General features: G+C 43.4%; 2 protein-coding genes across 2 annotated transcripts; both read left to right on the top strand.

Moving 5' to 3' along the window:
• The first annotated feature begins 9223 nt into the window (after window positions 1-9223).
• LOC130404118 (uncharacterized) lies at window positions 9224-10008 on the top strand. The gene is made up of 2 exons (XM_056608724.1): window positions 9224-9674; window positions 9770-10008. The coding sequence occupies exons 1-2, from the start codon at window positions 9239-9241 to the stop codon at window positions 9934-9936; spliced, it is 603 nt and encodes a 200-aa protein (XP_056464699.1). The 5' UTR covers window positions 9224-9238; the 3' UTR covers window positions 9937-10008.
• LOC130404250 (uncharacterized) lies at window positions 9964-15359 on the top strand. Its single transcript, XM_056608892.1, has 15 exons — window positions 9964-9979; window positions 10110-10304; window positions 10391-10495; window positions 10638-10831; window positions 10938-11079; window positions 11171-11920; window positions 12032-12135; window positions 12215-12288; window positions 12749-12814; window positions 13623-13680; window positions 13945-13995; window positions 14074-14118; window positions 14373-14437; window positions 14524-14604; window positions 14813-15359. The coding sequence occupies exons 1-15, from the start codon at window positions 9964-9966 to the stop codon at window positions 15240-15242; spliced, it is 2376 nt and encodes a 791-aa protein (XP_056464867.1). The 3' UTR covers window positions 15243-15359.
• The last annotated feature ends 1115 nt before the right edge of the window (window positions 15360-16474 follow it).

A 16474-nucleotide genomic window follows, 5' to 3' on the forward strand; every position in this document is an offset into this window, starting at 1 on the left:
GATGCGAGTCCGCAGCCAAGACTGGTGGGAGAGAGTGGTCTTACGGGAATTTAGTGACCAGGAATCCTCGAAGGTCCTACTGCAGCTGCCATCTCTCTAAGTTAAGAAGTATTTTAACATTCAGCCTGCAAAAGTACTAGTAGAAGCCTACTATTTTACAGTTATCTCGGACGCGCGCGGACACCTCATTAATAAACACCCATGTCCCGTCGCTTAACAACCGGACACGCTTACCGGACTACTTTTACGGAGTGATAACAAAGACGTGAATCAGGCAATAAATCCACTTTCCTTGACAGCGGTGAAGTTCGGTGTGCTTAAAAGTACCGACGGAGCTCAGTGAACTACTGCGGCTGCTCTAAATTAAACCCCAATCTATGCGGAATAAGTGTATACATGGCGATTTAAAACAGACTACACCACCTATTTTATTCGGCATAGAATCTATGCCGAACAGATAATTGTATTCCGAATGAGGCGTATATATGACCATTTTCTATGCCGCATAGAAATCTATGCGGCATAGATGTGTCCATGTAAACGCGGCTACTGTAACGTTACTGAAACTTTAATATTCCACACGGTAGGTCTACTCCAACATGTCAGTCAACAGTCGATGCTGCTGATTGGCGGTTCACTGGCATGTCCCGCCTCCTGCCAACGGCATACTTCCTGATGCAGCACGCCTGTTAGATTGTACTCCCTCTTGCCGCGTTGAATGCTTTCGCATGCGCGTCTCTTTCATAAACTTTCATAAACTCTCTAGGCCTACTGTAAAACGGAAAATGTCAAATTAATCGTTTCAACTCGATTATACGAGTTTGGAGATCGTTTGACCCCAAAATCGATATCGCGATCGAAATTCGATTAATTGCACAGCCCTAGTTCAGACTGTATACTGGTTCCACTCACAAATGGGGGCTACGGCACCTTTTGTAAGTCTCCTTCGACCCTGAAGAGTAGTTGGCTCAATCATCTTGTCAGAACTAAAGTGTCTGCTACGGATCTTAGAGTGAGTGGTGATGACATATTTATCCCGGCGTATGTTTACAATCCATTGACTCCTCACGTCAGTTTGGCTCGGAAAGCCATGGAAACTTAATACCCCTTTGGATTTGGGCTTTACAGTGGGGGACAGAGCAGTGCTCGGTGTAGGTTTCTCCTGCCTATAAAAACGAACCGTTTTTAAATGTTTGCGGTCTTGATTCATGTATAAAGTGTATCAACGTCAGCTGACTAGCGCGATAAACACACAGACCGGAACCGGCCGAGCTGCATTATTTGAAACAGGAAGTACGTCACACAGCTTAGTGCATACACCCTATACATAGTTTTCACGTGACGTCACGCCCTTGTGGGAACGCCCACTTGGAGGGCTTGACTGGCTTAACTTTTGCCAAAATGCCAGATAGTTGTTGTGCAATTGGCTGCACAAATCGACGAGGAGATAAGCCTGGGTTGTGCTTTTACAGAATCCCGTCTGAGAAAGAAAACCCAGAGAGGAGGAGGTTGTGGATATGTGCCTTGAGACGTGCCTCCGTCCCTGGGGAAAACAAACAATGGCAACCATCCAAGTACACACGTCTTTGCAGCGAACATTTCATCAAAGCTAAGGTTAAGCTCGTTAGTCAACACAGTACAATTATTGTACTGTCAGCAGGGCCGGATCTACCATTAGGGCACACGGCACTGTGCCCAGGGGCCCCAACCATTCCCAGCTAGTGGGGGGGCACCACACGAAAGAATGTTTGTACTCTTAAAATAGTTATACATGGTATTATTAAATAGGGTATTCATTTAAAATTCATTATTTAAACGAATGTCATAAGAACAGCAATATAATGATTCTGAACAATATAGTGGCCTATAGTGACAGTTAACCCCCCTCCCATAACCTGTCAATTGAGCCAGTCCACCTATGGTGAAAAAAAAAAAACGCGGTAAAGATGAAAAATTGATGAAAAATTGACAGTCACAGACATGATGAGACATCAACGGAGTGGTTTCGCTAAAAGACAAAAAAAAAAAGTGAAAGACAACAGGCGTTTAGCCGCAATTCAAAATGTTCCGGTGTTGGATCGTTTTTTCATAAAAACAGCACCAGCCGCCAGCACTAGCCGGGGAGATGCTAGTGCTAGTACAGTGCTACAGGGGGAGAGGTTAGCATCACAGCCAGGCGTCGGCCGCGACGATGAGGATGATGGTCCCCTCCAGGAAGATAGGAGCGAAGGAGAAGAGGAGGGATGTGAGGAGGAGGAGGATGTGTGCGAAGCCACCTTAAGCCATGAAGTGACACCCCCCCCCATGTGATGAGAAAGAGGATGTCAACCACCCAACGCAGCCGATGCCAGTACACCTTCCAACTGATCCTGCGCTATGGGGAGAGCTCAGTGAGTGGAAAAAAGATCTAGCTATTGCTAATGGTCCCGCTACCTACCACAACCGGGCGGATAAATATGTAGCATCTAAACCGAACGACGGAATGAAAACCCGATGTCTGACGAATGATTTATTACAGTGCCAACTGCCGAATAAACAGTCAGTGTCAAGGGATTGGATGGTCTATTCCCCTTCGACTGGAATGGTCTATTGCTTTGCGTGCAAATGCCTGGCCGCCGGGCAGCCGAATGCTTTCACCTCCGGTTACAGTGACTGGAAACACCCGGACAGTGGAGTCATAGCCCACGAGAAGAGCGCAAGCCACCGCGAGTGCATGCTCGCACTTCTCAGGAGGTCACGAAATGCAGGTACGGTTGATGTTGTTCTGAGGCAACAAAACGATGATGCGGCAAAGTATTGGCGAGAGGTGTTGCGACGCATTGTGGCCGTGATCAAGTTTCTAAGTGTACGGGGCTTGGCATTCCGGGGAGACAACGAGCTGCTGGGGTCATCTGGTAATGGCAATTACCTTGGGCTGATTGAGCTACTGGCAGAGTTCGACCCATTTCTCAAAGACCATCTGGACAAGCATGGCCAAAAAGGAAGAGGGCACGCGTCTTACCTGTCATCTACAGTGTGCGATCAGTTGATCTGCATGATGGGCGAGAAAGTGAAGCGGAAGATAGCATCCGAAATTCATTGTGCAAAGTACTTCTCCATCATTACGGATTCAACACCCGACATGTCGCACACCGATCAGCTGACGTTCATCCTCAGGTACGTGAGTGAAGGAGGAAACATTCTTGAGCGGTACACACTCATGCTACAGCTTCTTCACACACATGGACTCCAAACGTCTTTGTGGGACTCCGACTCTTCTTAACTCTGCCCGTTACCAACGCACAAGGCGAGAGGTCGTTCTCCCGGTTGAAGCGGGTGAAGAATGAACTGAGAACCACTATGACACAGAAGCGTCTCACAGCGCTCTCACTGCTCACCATTGAATCGGAGTTGGTGAAAGAGTTGGACTTTGAGGATGTAGTCAACACCTTTGCTTGCGCAAAATCAAGAAAGAAGCAGTTCTGCTGCTAAAGGTAAGAAAGCTTATTTATTTATCTCTGTCTCTTTTAGACAAAACTAAATTTACTGGTTTTCTTTGCCTGGTTCCTGTCTAGGCCCTGTTGCTGTCATTGTGCTCTGGGACGGCTGTGGCAACAGATTTCCCCTCTTAGTGAAGTTATAGTTATTTGTTGCAATGAGCAGTGCTTAATGTAACAGGTTTAGAAATTATTAATATGTGTGCAATCTTTTATTTATTATTTTATGTATATAAGTTTTATTTCACCAGAATCTTGATTTCTTTCATTATAGCTAGGATTGTATTGTTATTTTGTTGAGTAAGTGCGCCCTCTACTGGCTGGTTTAATGGCTATAGGCTGCAGTTACGTGCCTGGCTCAGTTTATGTTTTGCCTGCCAACAAAAGGTACGCGTTAATAATGCAGCGTCCTGTGATATCTATGCACCTGAACACAACGCAGTAGTCGGCGGAGTAAGACCAAGCCGGCTACACTGTATGTGTCATTATGTGTGTGTGTTAAAATAATAATAATAAAAAAAATATATAGCATTTTTTTTCCAGATTTTTTTCGGGGAGGGAGGGGGGGGGGGGGGGCCTTCAGACATTTGTGCCCAGGGGCCTATGATTTGATAATCCGGCCCTGACTGTCAGTCATTATATATTTACATATTCGTTCTGTCATGGTTCGCTTAAGTGGACCTATGCACCCAACTCCAGCGGCCTTGCTGATCATTTTCAGTCTGAAAAGATAACAGTCAGATGTAGGAAGGGGAGAGGGTTTTACCAATTTGCATGCAGTGTAGATTTTCCGAAAATTCAGATGATATTATTCGTTTACGTCATTTTATTTCATGAATAAATTATTATGGTAACGTTAGTTATATGAATGAAGTACTGTAACAAACACGTAGCTTAGATGTCTAAAGTCTAAACAGCTAGCTCAGGATAACGTTACTTATTTCTCTATTTTTTTCTCTTACAGCCAGGAGAAATATCCTTTAGCTAAATCCATTAGAGTATCATGAAACTGTCTGAGAACATAATACAATTTTACTTTTATTAAAACTGTGTTCCACTACCTACTTTAAACATTTACAAAAACAAAATTGGACTAACTAAATAAAATGTTCAATAAGTGACAAAGACTAAAACTAAGTTAACACTGTCTGAAGGAATGATATCACAATGTTATTGATGTTACTAATAACTTGTTGGCATATGTGGGACATAAACCCTCTTTCATTATAGGTGCCAACTGTGACGACCCTTTGTCCCCTGACTTGGTTCCATCCATCTTCTCACACATTCCAGCCACCAAGAAGACGAAAAGGGAGAAAGACATGGAAAGGTATGAGCAGCACAGCAGAATGAAGAACAAGAGGGTGGAGGAGAAAAAGAAGAAAGATGCAGTGGATGTCCTCCTTGACCTGTCATCAGTACCAGATGCTGGACCTGCGCCACCTGCTGTGGATGAACAACAGTGTGACAACAAGCCATGCAAGGAAAACATTGCAAGATTACAAAGGGAGTGTAATGACCTCAGGGAGGAAAACCGTCAACTGAAAGGAATTATTAAATCAGGAACATTTGATGAACTGGCTTTTGAAAAAGATGATGAAAAAGTGAAGGCAATGACTGGAATCCCCTCATATTCAAAGTTACAAGTAGTTTTAACATTTGTGTTTTCATTTCTGCAGACTGGTACAAACCTCTCTCCCTTCCAACAACTTCTGTTAACTCTTATGAGGCTGAAAATGAACCTTCCCCTGTCATTGACATATCAAACATATAACATATCAAAAGGATGGGGTGGGAGAACATCAGACAAACACTTGACTGAAAGAAGTGGATTTTTGGATCACCTCAACCCAGGTGATGTCATACTAGCTGATAGAGGGTTTTATGTGGCAGATTCAGTTGGTCTGTACAATGCTGAGCTTAAGATCCCAGCTTTCACTAGAGGCAAAAAGCAGTTGGGTCCAGTGGAATTAGAGTCCACACGAGGACTTGCATCAGTTAGGATACATGTGGAAAGAGTTATCGGTGAGGCAAGGAATCGGTACACCCTACTTCAAAGTACAATTGGGATTCAAATGTGTGAAGCTGAGCATCCTGAAGGTCTTACACCTCTAGATAAAATAGTCAGTGTGTGCTGTGCACTGACAAATTTGGCTCCCTCAATTATTCCTTTGGGTTGAACATGAGAAGAAACTTTAATAACAGTGAAGTCACTGTTATTTCCATCAATTAAATAAGGACAGTGACAAAAATGAATTCATACTTTTAATATTTTAGTGTTTTATTACCTTTTTACAACATTTTTCTATGAATTATTGGTCCCATTGTAATAATAAATAATTTGTTTTTGTAAAGTGATTGAAAAATCCTTGAAATGTAACATTACAAAAGAGTGGCAACCCTGTAAATAACTATATACATCTATATACAAAACTGTACTGTGTGTGTATGTATGTAACTAACTATATACATATACAAAACTACTGTGTGTGTGTGTGGATGTATATATGTAACTACATCTATATACAAAACTGTACTGTGTGTGTATGTATATGTGTAACTATATACATCTACATACAGAACTTTACTGTGTGTATGTATATATGTAACTATATACATCTATGTACAAAACTGTACTGTGTGCAGGGGTGGGTAGTAACGCGTTACAAGTAACGCAAATGAGTAAAAAAGTACTTTTCACGTTCCTTTTTTAAGTCTGTAATTTTACTCTTACTCAAGTAAATATTTGATTTAGAATTCTACTCTTTACTCAATTACATCGTGCCTTCTTTAAAATGAGTATTTTGATAAACATATTATCTTCGTTGACTGTAATACAAGCGTACACGTTAGCAACGCCCCCTCCCTAGATTGCAATATTGCAGCGATTCCATTGCCGGGGAGACGAGAAGGGTCCAGCTGCAGGCGTGGGCGTTCCCGTCATGACACAAAAACGCCCATCGGGCGTTCCCGTCATGACACAAAAACGCCCATCAGGCGTTTCTGTAGCGTTTCATCCATCAATCACGAAGTGGTGAGTTTCGCAAGGCATGCTGGGTATGCTACCCTTCCTTTTTTGGCGGTTTTACCCTTTACATCGTCGTAGTATCTTTCCAGGAAAACTAAAAGCTTATGATGAGCGATTATGTCAGTAAGTATGATATTGTTTATTTGACAACATTGGCTGAAGTATTCTCATTTAAATCACTAATTTAGCTGTGGTATCGTTGTATCCGAATTCGAATCCGATATAAATACTCGTGACAAGCATGGTTCGGTACTAGCAAATGCTATGCTATCTCGTCCATAAACGTAGCATATACTAGCCAGAAATCAGCAACGTTTGATTACCAACGTTTAGGAAAACATGTACTTTTAATTCACCCTTGGGTGAAATCGAAGCGTAGTGTGTACTGAATGCGTGTTGATGATGATGATGCACTTCTTATGGGGGGTAACTACATTGGCACGACACCGGTTCCATCTTCTGCGCCACCTTTTTAAATAAATCGCCGTTTCTCGTTTTCCGACGGCGACAACCATAAAACATATAAAGAAATTATAAAGATAAATATTTATGAAGAAATAAAAATTATTTACAGTCTATGGCGACAACAACACGACTACAGTCCTTCTACTTCCGGCTCATGTGTGTAGGCTACTCCGATATGATGCTGGTATATGCAGGTAGAAAGTCGACTATGAACAAGTTATCTAGGTGTTATTATCCGATTTCGCTTGTCTGTTTATGTACCGGTTTTTATGCGAAGTAGATCGGTTAAAGGTGTTTAAATGCATTTTTCCAGTCCTGTTGCGGTCTTATTATTTACCCGAGTATGACTCTGCATGTATACGCACTGCATGTAAGAGACCTGACATAGGAGCCACGCTGCTTCGTTATGGTGACGCAGTAGGTAGGGGCTAGGAGGGTGAGGAAAATAGAGCTTGGTTAATGTTGGTTAATGTTCTCCATATGTCTCTCTATAGCTACACTTGTCAATTTTGCCCAGCGGCCACAAGCCCCAGGCCACAAAATGTTCAAAGCAAGGATGCGTACTCCTCCACTGCCCCTTTTGCCCGCTTTATAAGGGTGTTCCCTCAAAAGTGGAGACACACTTGCAGTCTCATCTAAAGACGGTGGTACTGCATGGAGGTATGTTTACTGCTCGCTGATTCATTGGTGATGATTAATAACCTTTGTGCTGACTTTAGTTATTAAAGCCTGGTGTGTTTTTTTAACTTCCTTTCAGAGTATGTGATGTATACCTGCAAATGGGGATGCAGAAATGACTCCCATTACCACTGCTGTGAGTGTAGTCTACTCTTTTCAAGAAAAAAACTACTTCTTAAACACCTCATTACCTGCCACCCTAAGCCATCTGAAGGCCAACCTCACTCCCAGCCAGCAGAAGGCCAACCACACTCCCAGCCATCAGCAGGCCAACCACACTCCCAGCCATCAGAAGGCCAACCACACTCCCAGCCATCAGCAGGCCAACCACACTCCCAGCCATCAGAAGGCCAACCACACTCCCAGCCATCAGAAGGCCAGCCAGCAGAAGGCCAACCACACTCCCAGCCATCAGAAGGCCTGCCAGCAGAAGGCCAACCACACTCCCAGCCATCAGAAGGCCAGCCAGCAGAAGGCCAACCACACTCCCAGCCATCAGAAGGCCAGCCACACTCCCAGCCATCAGAAGGCCAGCCAGCAGAAGGCCAACCACACTCCCAGCCATCAGAAGGCCAACCACACTCCCAGCCATCAGAAGGCCAAACACACTCCCAGCCATCAGAAGGCCAACCACACTCCCAGCCATCAGAAGGCCAACCACACTTCCAGCCATCAGAAGGCCAGCCAGCAGAAGGCCAACCACACTCCCAGCCATCAGAAGGCCTGCCAGCAGAAGGCCAACCACACTCCCAGCCATCAGAAGGCCAGCCAGCAGAAGGCCAACCACACTCCCAGCCATCAGAAGGCCAGCCACACTCCCAGCCATCAGAAGGCCAGCCAGCAGAAGGCCAACCACACTCCCAGCCATCAGAAGGCCAACCACACTCCCAGCCAGCAGAAGGCCAACCAAACTCCCAGCCAGCAGAAGGCCCACTGCACTCTGTGGATGCCACGGTAGAAGTCCAGCACCCTGTGGAGGCTGGGGTAGAGCTTCAGCCACCAAAAAAAGCAGTTGGGCCACGTTCAAGGGTAATAAAGGTTAAGTGCACAAAGTGTAAGTTAGTGCTGAATAAAATAAATTTAAAGCAGCATATGGCACGACGACACTCAACCATCAAGGACATTACAGCCAACCGTCATCTGGCTTGCCAGCCAATTGAGATTGAAAGGGGAATATTTGCTGTTGTAAAGTCCTTCAACAGCAATAGTGCACCCATTCATGTACAGAAGAGGAGGTCAGGGGCCAACCATCAAATCCGTTGTGTGTGAGCTGGATGCCTGTGTGCGCAACACTGAAGTCATGCACAGGAGTGGCTTAATATCCTTTGATTGTGTCCATCTGCAGTCGCTGCAATATTGCCCACCACCCCTCAGCCCTCTGCTTGAATTAAGGGAGGATGTGCTGAGGGACATTGTCAGTAGCAGGTGGTTCAGCGAGGATAGGAAAAGGGCATGTCTTTCAAAAAAGAGAGCGGCAAACGCTGAAGGGATCCCCCTCAGTGTTGAGGTTGAGGTGGGAAGCTCTTCCTCAAGAAGATATGTTTCCATTTATGATGCAAATGTGTCTTACTATAACAAGTTCGGCAGAGTAATGGTCATGTTTGACGCAGCTAATAACACGTGGCATTGCCATTGTGTCAAGGCCAAACAGTCCTGTGTCCACAAAGCCATTGCAAAATGGCACTTTTTCCAGACAAGGAAGGAGCTCTTCACGGGAGATGAGAGCGAGGTTAGTCAAGAGAGTCAGGACTCTGAAGACCAGGTGGAAACAGTTACCTCAAAACATTTGCAGTATCCCCCTCGAGGTGAGGACTTGGAGAGAATTGTTCGGTACACCCAACACAAGAAAAGGATTCCTGCAGACTTGCCTGCAAAGGTGTATGGGTTGACAAGTGAGACGGAAGTGGTCAAACATCTGATACCCAAAGAGTGTGTTTGTCCAGAATGTCCTGCTGATCTTCCCCTTGGTGAACCCTTTATCATCAGTAGTTCAGCAAAAATCATTACAGTCAAGGGCATCATTGAGGGTAGGTGTCACGTTTAAACTAGAATTGATAGTTATTCTTCCATACCAAGTTGTATTAACCACTACATGCCCCAATGATGTACTTATGCGTTTCAGGTGTGACAACTTATGGGAAAAAATGCAGTAGATGTGGAATGGTGGTGCGGTACCAGGAGTGGGAGGATGGCTTGCATAATTTCAACGACAAAGTCATTCTAACCCTCCATTTTTGCTTGTATCTGCGGAACTGCCTCCAGGTCAAAGTCCAAGAATTCAATACGTGAAATTGTTTAAAAATGTGAACTTACTGCATGTTAAATACGTTAGGCATGTTAAATACGTTAGACAGTCATGACATTAGGCCACAACATATATAATTGGAACTTTCCCAATAGTACACTTGCATGGAATTACATTTTCAAATGTATTATTGATGTTTTATTCCAGACTCACACAGCTCTGGGTCGTGCAATCGAGACGTGGGAGCTGACGTCGGGACAGCAGTACCCAAACAGAAATAGCATTATTCACAGATACCTACATTTTGAAGCACTGACGGACCATGACTACAATTTTTCCTGTGTCCGCTGTGGACATCACCCTCCTGTGGTGGTAATGGATCTGCACAAGAGCTGTGTCTTCAGCTTGGCGGGTACGATACAGGTTGTATTTGCATGGTGAACCCCTCCATCCCTCCAGGTGTATTGTCTAACCAAAGTATATTGATATTTATTTTAGTCAGTGAACTAGAGGATCCACCAGATGGCTTTGGAGGGGAGGTGGACATAGAAGAGTTCTGGGACTCTCTATGTGTAGAGAGGATTGCACGTGGGTTTGTTCCAAGTAAGTTTTAATTATGTTTGTTTATCATGTTGCCCGGAGAAATATAATTCCTTTTTTACCTTTTCGCCCTGTCTTTCTCACTCTACTTGTAAGAATTACATGGTTAGTTTCAAGCAATTAATGCAGACAATTTTTCTTTCAGGTGATCGGCAAAATCCCTTTGCTGTTAAACCTACGTACCACCAATGGGCCCCGTGGATTGGACCTCACACCCGCAAATCCAGCAAGGTGCTCAATACCGAGCATGAAAAGGTCCACAACACCAGGCACCCAAACGAACAGACAGAGATTGACATTACAGAGGACAGGCTACTAGATGAAATATCAAATTTGAAGGTAAACGGCTGTATGTGGTGTTTTTTTGTTGATTATTCTATTCAATCAATATAGCCAGTATAAATGTGTTTACAGTGTACACCTTTATTTTGGCAATCTATTACAGGTCCATGCCATCCGAAAGCTGTGCAGGGAGTGCAGAATCGATTCAAAAGGTTCCAAAATGGATTTGATTCTAAGGCTTCGGGAAGAGATGAAAACCCGAAGCAAATATGATAAAATATTTCAAAAGGTTTGGGGAGCATCTGGTAAGTAAAAAAAATAAATAAAAATCCCATAAATGTGGATCTCTTCTCATTAGATTATTTGTATTTCCTTAAACAATCTTTTCCCCCTCAGGTGGCTGGGCTGTTGTTATGTGTCCCTGTGGACAGGTAGTATCTTTAAAGTGCAACATTCGGGCAGAAAGTCCAAGAGATTATGCCGATTTATTGCTGTCATGGAAGCACATGCCAAATGTTTCTATATATGACTTCGCGAGAGGACTGGCAGTGCATGCCAACCTCAGAGAACCTGAGAAGATCCCTTTCAGCCCTCATGAGGGTAGGCTATTGGACCCCAGCCCTGGAAACATACAGTGGGCAGCCAATGGTGGGACGGTTCATCTACCATGGCTCAACACAAGGAAGACTGTACCGGACCTGGGTGGCCATCCCCTGACTGGGTCAGCAGAGCACTATTGTCTGTATGACACTTTTCATGAGGGGAACACCAAAGATCCGAAGGATGTTCTCCGGAGGATCAAAATGGTTCCTGAACTGGCAGGGAAGATCAACAGCCAGGTTGCAGAGCAACTGTTTTCCACAATGAAGAAAAGCAATTATTATATGAACATGCTCTCACCATCGGCTCATGTCTTCCTGATGCGCAATGTAATACACAATTACAATCAGCGCAAAACCCAAAAAATCATGTTGGAACTGAAGAAACTGGTAACTCCTGAAATGCAGCTGTGTTTCAATGTGCATGGGCAGGCAGAATTCTGTACCTCCCAGCCAACAGAGCTTAGCCCCGACTCAGTTGTTGCCTCCTCTAAGCGAGCAGAAATGGAGTATAGCTCGGACCCAGATCTGTCACCACCCTCAAAACGTAAGGAATTGTATAAGTGATTGTGTATATGCATTTTATTAGTGATTGTGTTTATGTATCTCACAACACATTTCCTACTTTTTTTTTCCTCATCTCTTCATTTTGAATTAGGCTCAAAGTTACAGTTGATCTCCTCAGCTGTTGACCCCCGTACCAACTCCAACATCACAGTGGCGGATTGGAAGCAACTACCAAACGCAAGACTGAGTGAATTAGTAAGTTTGAGATTATTTTCTTCTGAATTGGAAGTTTGAAATATGCATGCGTTCATAATGTTTTGTACATTCCCCATAGCTGGACTATGTATTGGACGTTAAGGGTGACCCTAAGGAGGAAATAATCCAAACTCCCAACTGGATAGTCAGAAGGTCTTACTTTTGGACTCTGGGTCTAGAACGAGACGTTGAAGCAACGGTATCCCAACCAATTGTTTATTTTTTATCTAACTATGTCCTCATGGTATGGGCTTATTTTCTAATCATTGTTTGATTTTAGATTGCAAATTGTTGTTTGAACATTATCGCCAAGACAGCAAATCCAAATGTAAGTTACATTTATTGTGATTTACATGATCTGTGGAATCATGTTTCCTGACTGTATATACTTTTGATGTTGCCTACACAAAGTGTGTTATGCATCTGTTTTCAAATAAAGGGCATTGCAACCCTGGCTGTGGATGCATATGTGGTGGTAACCTGGCTTCCTCCATATGAGGCTTCTCCCACGGCTGAAATGATTGTGAGTAGTAATGTAACAGAACTTGTACCTCAGCTTTAACTCTTTAGCTCATGTTCATGTTCCTCTTTGAACTATTTTTGTGTTCCTCAGTGCGACTTTGCATCCAAAGACGTGGTGCTTCTCCCTGCCTGGCAGCCAGGGCACTGGACATTGTGTGTGAGTAAACCCACGTTTTTTATCTGAAATACTGTGCTGTTATTGAACCCTCATCCATGCTTTGTTGGTACATTTCATGCATTACAACGTCTAACAATCTAACCCAACCTTTTCTTGATCAAATCCAACCTTTCCTTGCCCCCTGCACTATTCACTATAACTGTAATTTTTAACAACCCCTTATCTTGTCATTCCATGAAATAAAATGTAACAGGTTCTCAAACCAAGACTGAGGATTCTGCAATGTTTTGATTCAAGCCACCCTAGTGGCTTTGGAGATGGCCGCTACCTAGAAATCTTCAGGTTTTTCATAGAAAGTTTATTACCAGTTCCCTATGTTCATATCTAAGTTTGGGTCTTACAGCAGGAACAGTCTATTTTTTGACTCAGTAATTTCCATGTTAACACCCTCAGGGTAGTTTTGATTCAAATTAAGTTCTTTATTGGTTGGCTAAAAATCGGCATCTTTACGTTCAAATACTGCTTTGAGAACCCAAAGACCCAAGTTCATGTTTTGGGTTTTCTGGAAGTATGGTGGTTCTGTTCTGAACTATACTTTTTTTTTTGTTCAGCATTTATTGTTCCTCTTGTTCATATGTTCCATACGTTCTATAAGTCCCTACTAGGAATTGCTGCTACTCCCAGGTCATTTTATAGCACGGGTTGGGGTAGTTCAGCCCTCTTTTTAAACTATGCTCTTAGGGCTCAAGGTGGGTATGTGTAGTCATGGCAGCAATTCCTAAACAGGGTTCTTTGTTACATTTTAAAGATATGAATTGCAACTTACACGTCTTCCAAACCTTTTCAGTACCCTGGCACATGCTATGTCCAATGGACCATGGAAGGGACAGTACTTGGCTGACGAGGTAAAACTTGTGGCTTGGGCACGATTCATGGCATCTAGTAGAGTAAAATTCACTGGTAGACAGGCAGGCCTCTTGATTGTTTATTATGATTTAATGAAGTGTTCCTATGTGCCGCTGATGGGCCCTGGTTGCTGCTAAATGCTTGTTGAAAGTGCACTCTTTGTATGTAGCTACAAAATGAGAGTGGATATCAATTTATAGTTTATAGGCATTATATACTAATAAGAATCATTGACAAATCACATTCCCTTTTTACCACCACAGGACGCACCTCACCAGCACCAGAGCAACAGCTGTGGGGTGTTCATGCTGATGGTGAGGTGCATTATTTTCAGAAATGATGACTGATGACTAGTTTGCAAGACAACTAACTCATTTGTATGTTAATTTCAGTACGCAATGTATTCTACCCTCCAAAAGAAATATGATTTCAGTGAGGTGAGTTCTTTCAAATCTCAATCAGATGTGTAGCATGAAATATAAGGCTTTTAATAATTTAGTCATTCGGAGGCTACAATTAACATGCATCAATAGGTCATACACCTTACTTTGTCTTCAGGTACTGCACTTACGGGAGGAGATGGCTACATCTTCACAAAAATTTACACTGCCATAGTACACTGCCAAACAGTACTGTAACATGGATTTGTATCAGGCTATGAAGTCATTTTAAGCATAACTTTACTTTTCAGGGGGACATGCTCTCTATCAGGAGGTGGTGGTGTGGACAGCTCTTGGAGACCTTTATGCTTGAAAGGTTTATATACTGTGTCCATGTTGCTATTTACTTATTTTTGGTGCTCATGAAGATCGTAGCCAATACACTTGTCTCTCTGTCTCTAGCCCTGCAGAACTAGCTGTCTCGTTCTCATCCTCTCCATCTCCCCATCTCATTCACACCATCCAATCCCCAAGCAGTGAAAGGTATTACATACTATGTCCGTACTTTTCTATTTACGTATATTCTCTCTTGCTCTTTCTCAGACTTTTGATCGATCAGACTTTTTGTTTAATGGTGTGGTTAGTGTTGGTCTGGGCTTGTGTGATTCAATTGAAGGTTGATTATAATCCCGGTTTCTTTCCCTCTCTCTCTCCCTCCTTCACTCTTTTTCTGCTCTCTCGCTCTCTATAGCCCTGCAGGACTAGCTGGCTCACCCTCTCCATCTCCCCATCTCAGCCACACGCTCGGATCTGGCACAACACAGGACAGGCCGTTCTTGCCACCCGAAGTCCTTCAGAAAATTGTAAAAGAGACGCTGAGACTGGACATGGCGATGCTTCCCGTGTTCAACAGGGTCTCAAAAACGTTGCGAGAACTAATCAAGCCTCTCCACCCTTCAATACATATAAATGAAAGTTTGGCAAGGGACCTCAAGCTTAAGAAAGACGATCTCATACACATTACTGTTAGAAAGCTTTGCAACAATGCAGGCCCTGGCAGTGGCCTTGCGCTACGCCTCAAAGGCTTCTCGAAAAATAAGAATTGGTGGCCAAGGGCACGCCTGGTGCTGAGGCACGTTGCACATGGCAGGTATGTCATACAAGATGTCTACCTAGCATAATGTTTTTATTACTCCTTTTTTCGTTTTATTTGGGATTTCTTGTTTTGTAATCCCTTTCATTTGTAAATGTTCATATTCTGTAGTAAATGTATCTGCCCAGAAATGCTGGTATTTTATTACTCCTTTCTTTGTTTTTGTGACAAATTCTATACGATGTATAACATACATTTGTGCCTACGATGTATGTTGTAAGGTTAATTGTTACAGATCAATTACTGTATTTTGTCTTTATTGAAAACATTCAGTGGGAAAAGTAAGTGAACACTTGGATTAAAATAACACTTCCCAAGTGTTATTTTAATCTATTCATTATTTAATTTGGGCATATTCTTAAACAACTGTATATCAAACATCTCACTTATACCTAATACCCTACCTATACTAACCCAGAAGATAATGAACATGAGGGCATACTGCACAACCCAAATATTCTAATTAGATTTAGCAATCATGGAGCCTCCCTGTAATGATCGTGTTGCATCAAGTTTGATGCAAAGTTTGGGCCGAGATCTGACGCATAAATGTAAGCTAACATTCTGTAGGCCTAGCTGGCTAACGTACCCGTATTACGAGATCGAAGAAGAAGGTGGCGCTAGCGTCAGTTCTATGCTGCCCATACTACTAGATCGACGAAGAAGAACGGGGCGTTCCAGCCTGCGTAAACGAGAACGCCCACCACACGAGAACGCCGGGGGGGCGTTTTAGTCTGCGTGAACGGGAACGCCCACGACACGGGAACGCCCCCATTTGTGTCTGCAGTCGGACGATATTGGGGGAGACGGCTCACAATTACGTTGGGGCTGAGGACTCGAGCCAGACCATGCTATGCGTAGGCTGAATCGCAATTGCGTCAAAACAAATCTGAAGGCACCGTCGTGCCTTCAAAATGCACGACGGTCACCAGAGGTGGGTAGGAACGCGCTACATTTACTCCGTTACAAATACTTGAGTAACTTTTTGGATAAATTGTAATTTTAGGAGTAGTTTTATTGCAACATACTTTTACTTTTACTTGAGTAAATATTTGAAGAAAGAACGGTACTTTTACGCCGTTCCATTTGGCTACGTCACGGTCGTTACTTTGTTTGTTTAAATCTTTTCTTTTATTACATGCAAGATCCATTTTTATCACGTGAATATTCCTTAGCCCAAGTGAAGGAGTTCAAGTACCTCGGGGTCTTGTTCGCGAGTGAGGGTACTATGGAGCGTGAGATTGGCCGGAGAATCGGAGC

This window comes from Gadus chalcogrammus, chromosome 15, assembly GCF_026213295.1.
Source record: "Gadus chalcogrammus isolate NIFS_2021 chromosome 15, NIFS_Gcha_1.0, whole genome shotgun sequence".
NCBI lineage: Eukaryota > Metazoa > Chordata > Actinopteri > Gadiformes > Gadidae > Gadus > Gadus chalcogrammus.

Bases quoted from the DNA above. Each gene is read 5' to 3' on its own strand.
- LOC130404118 (XM_056608724.1), top strand. From the start codon at position 9,239: ATGGTCATGTTTGACGCAGCTAATAACACGTGGCATTGCCATTGTGTC. The intron at 9,675-9,769 runs GTAGGTGTCACG...TATGCGTTTCAG, and splicing joins AGTCAAGGGCATCATTGAGG to GTGTGACAACTTATGGGAAA.
- LOC130404250 (XM_056608892.1), top strand. The intron at 12,289-12,748 runs GTCTTACTTTTG...TGTGTTCCTCAG, and splicing joins CCCAACTGGATAGTCAGAAG to TGCGACTTTGCATCCAAAGA. The intron at 14,438-14,523 runs GTTTATATACTG...CTCTGTCTCTAG, and splicing joins GAGACCTTTATGCTTGAAAG to CCCTGCAGAACTAGCTGTCT.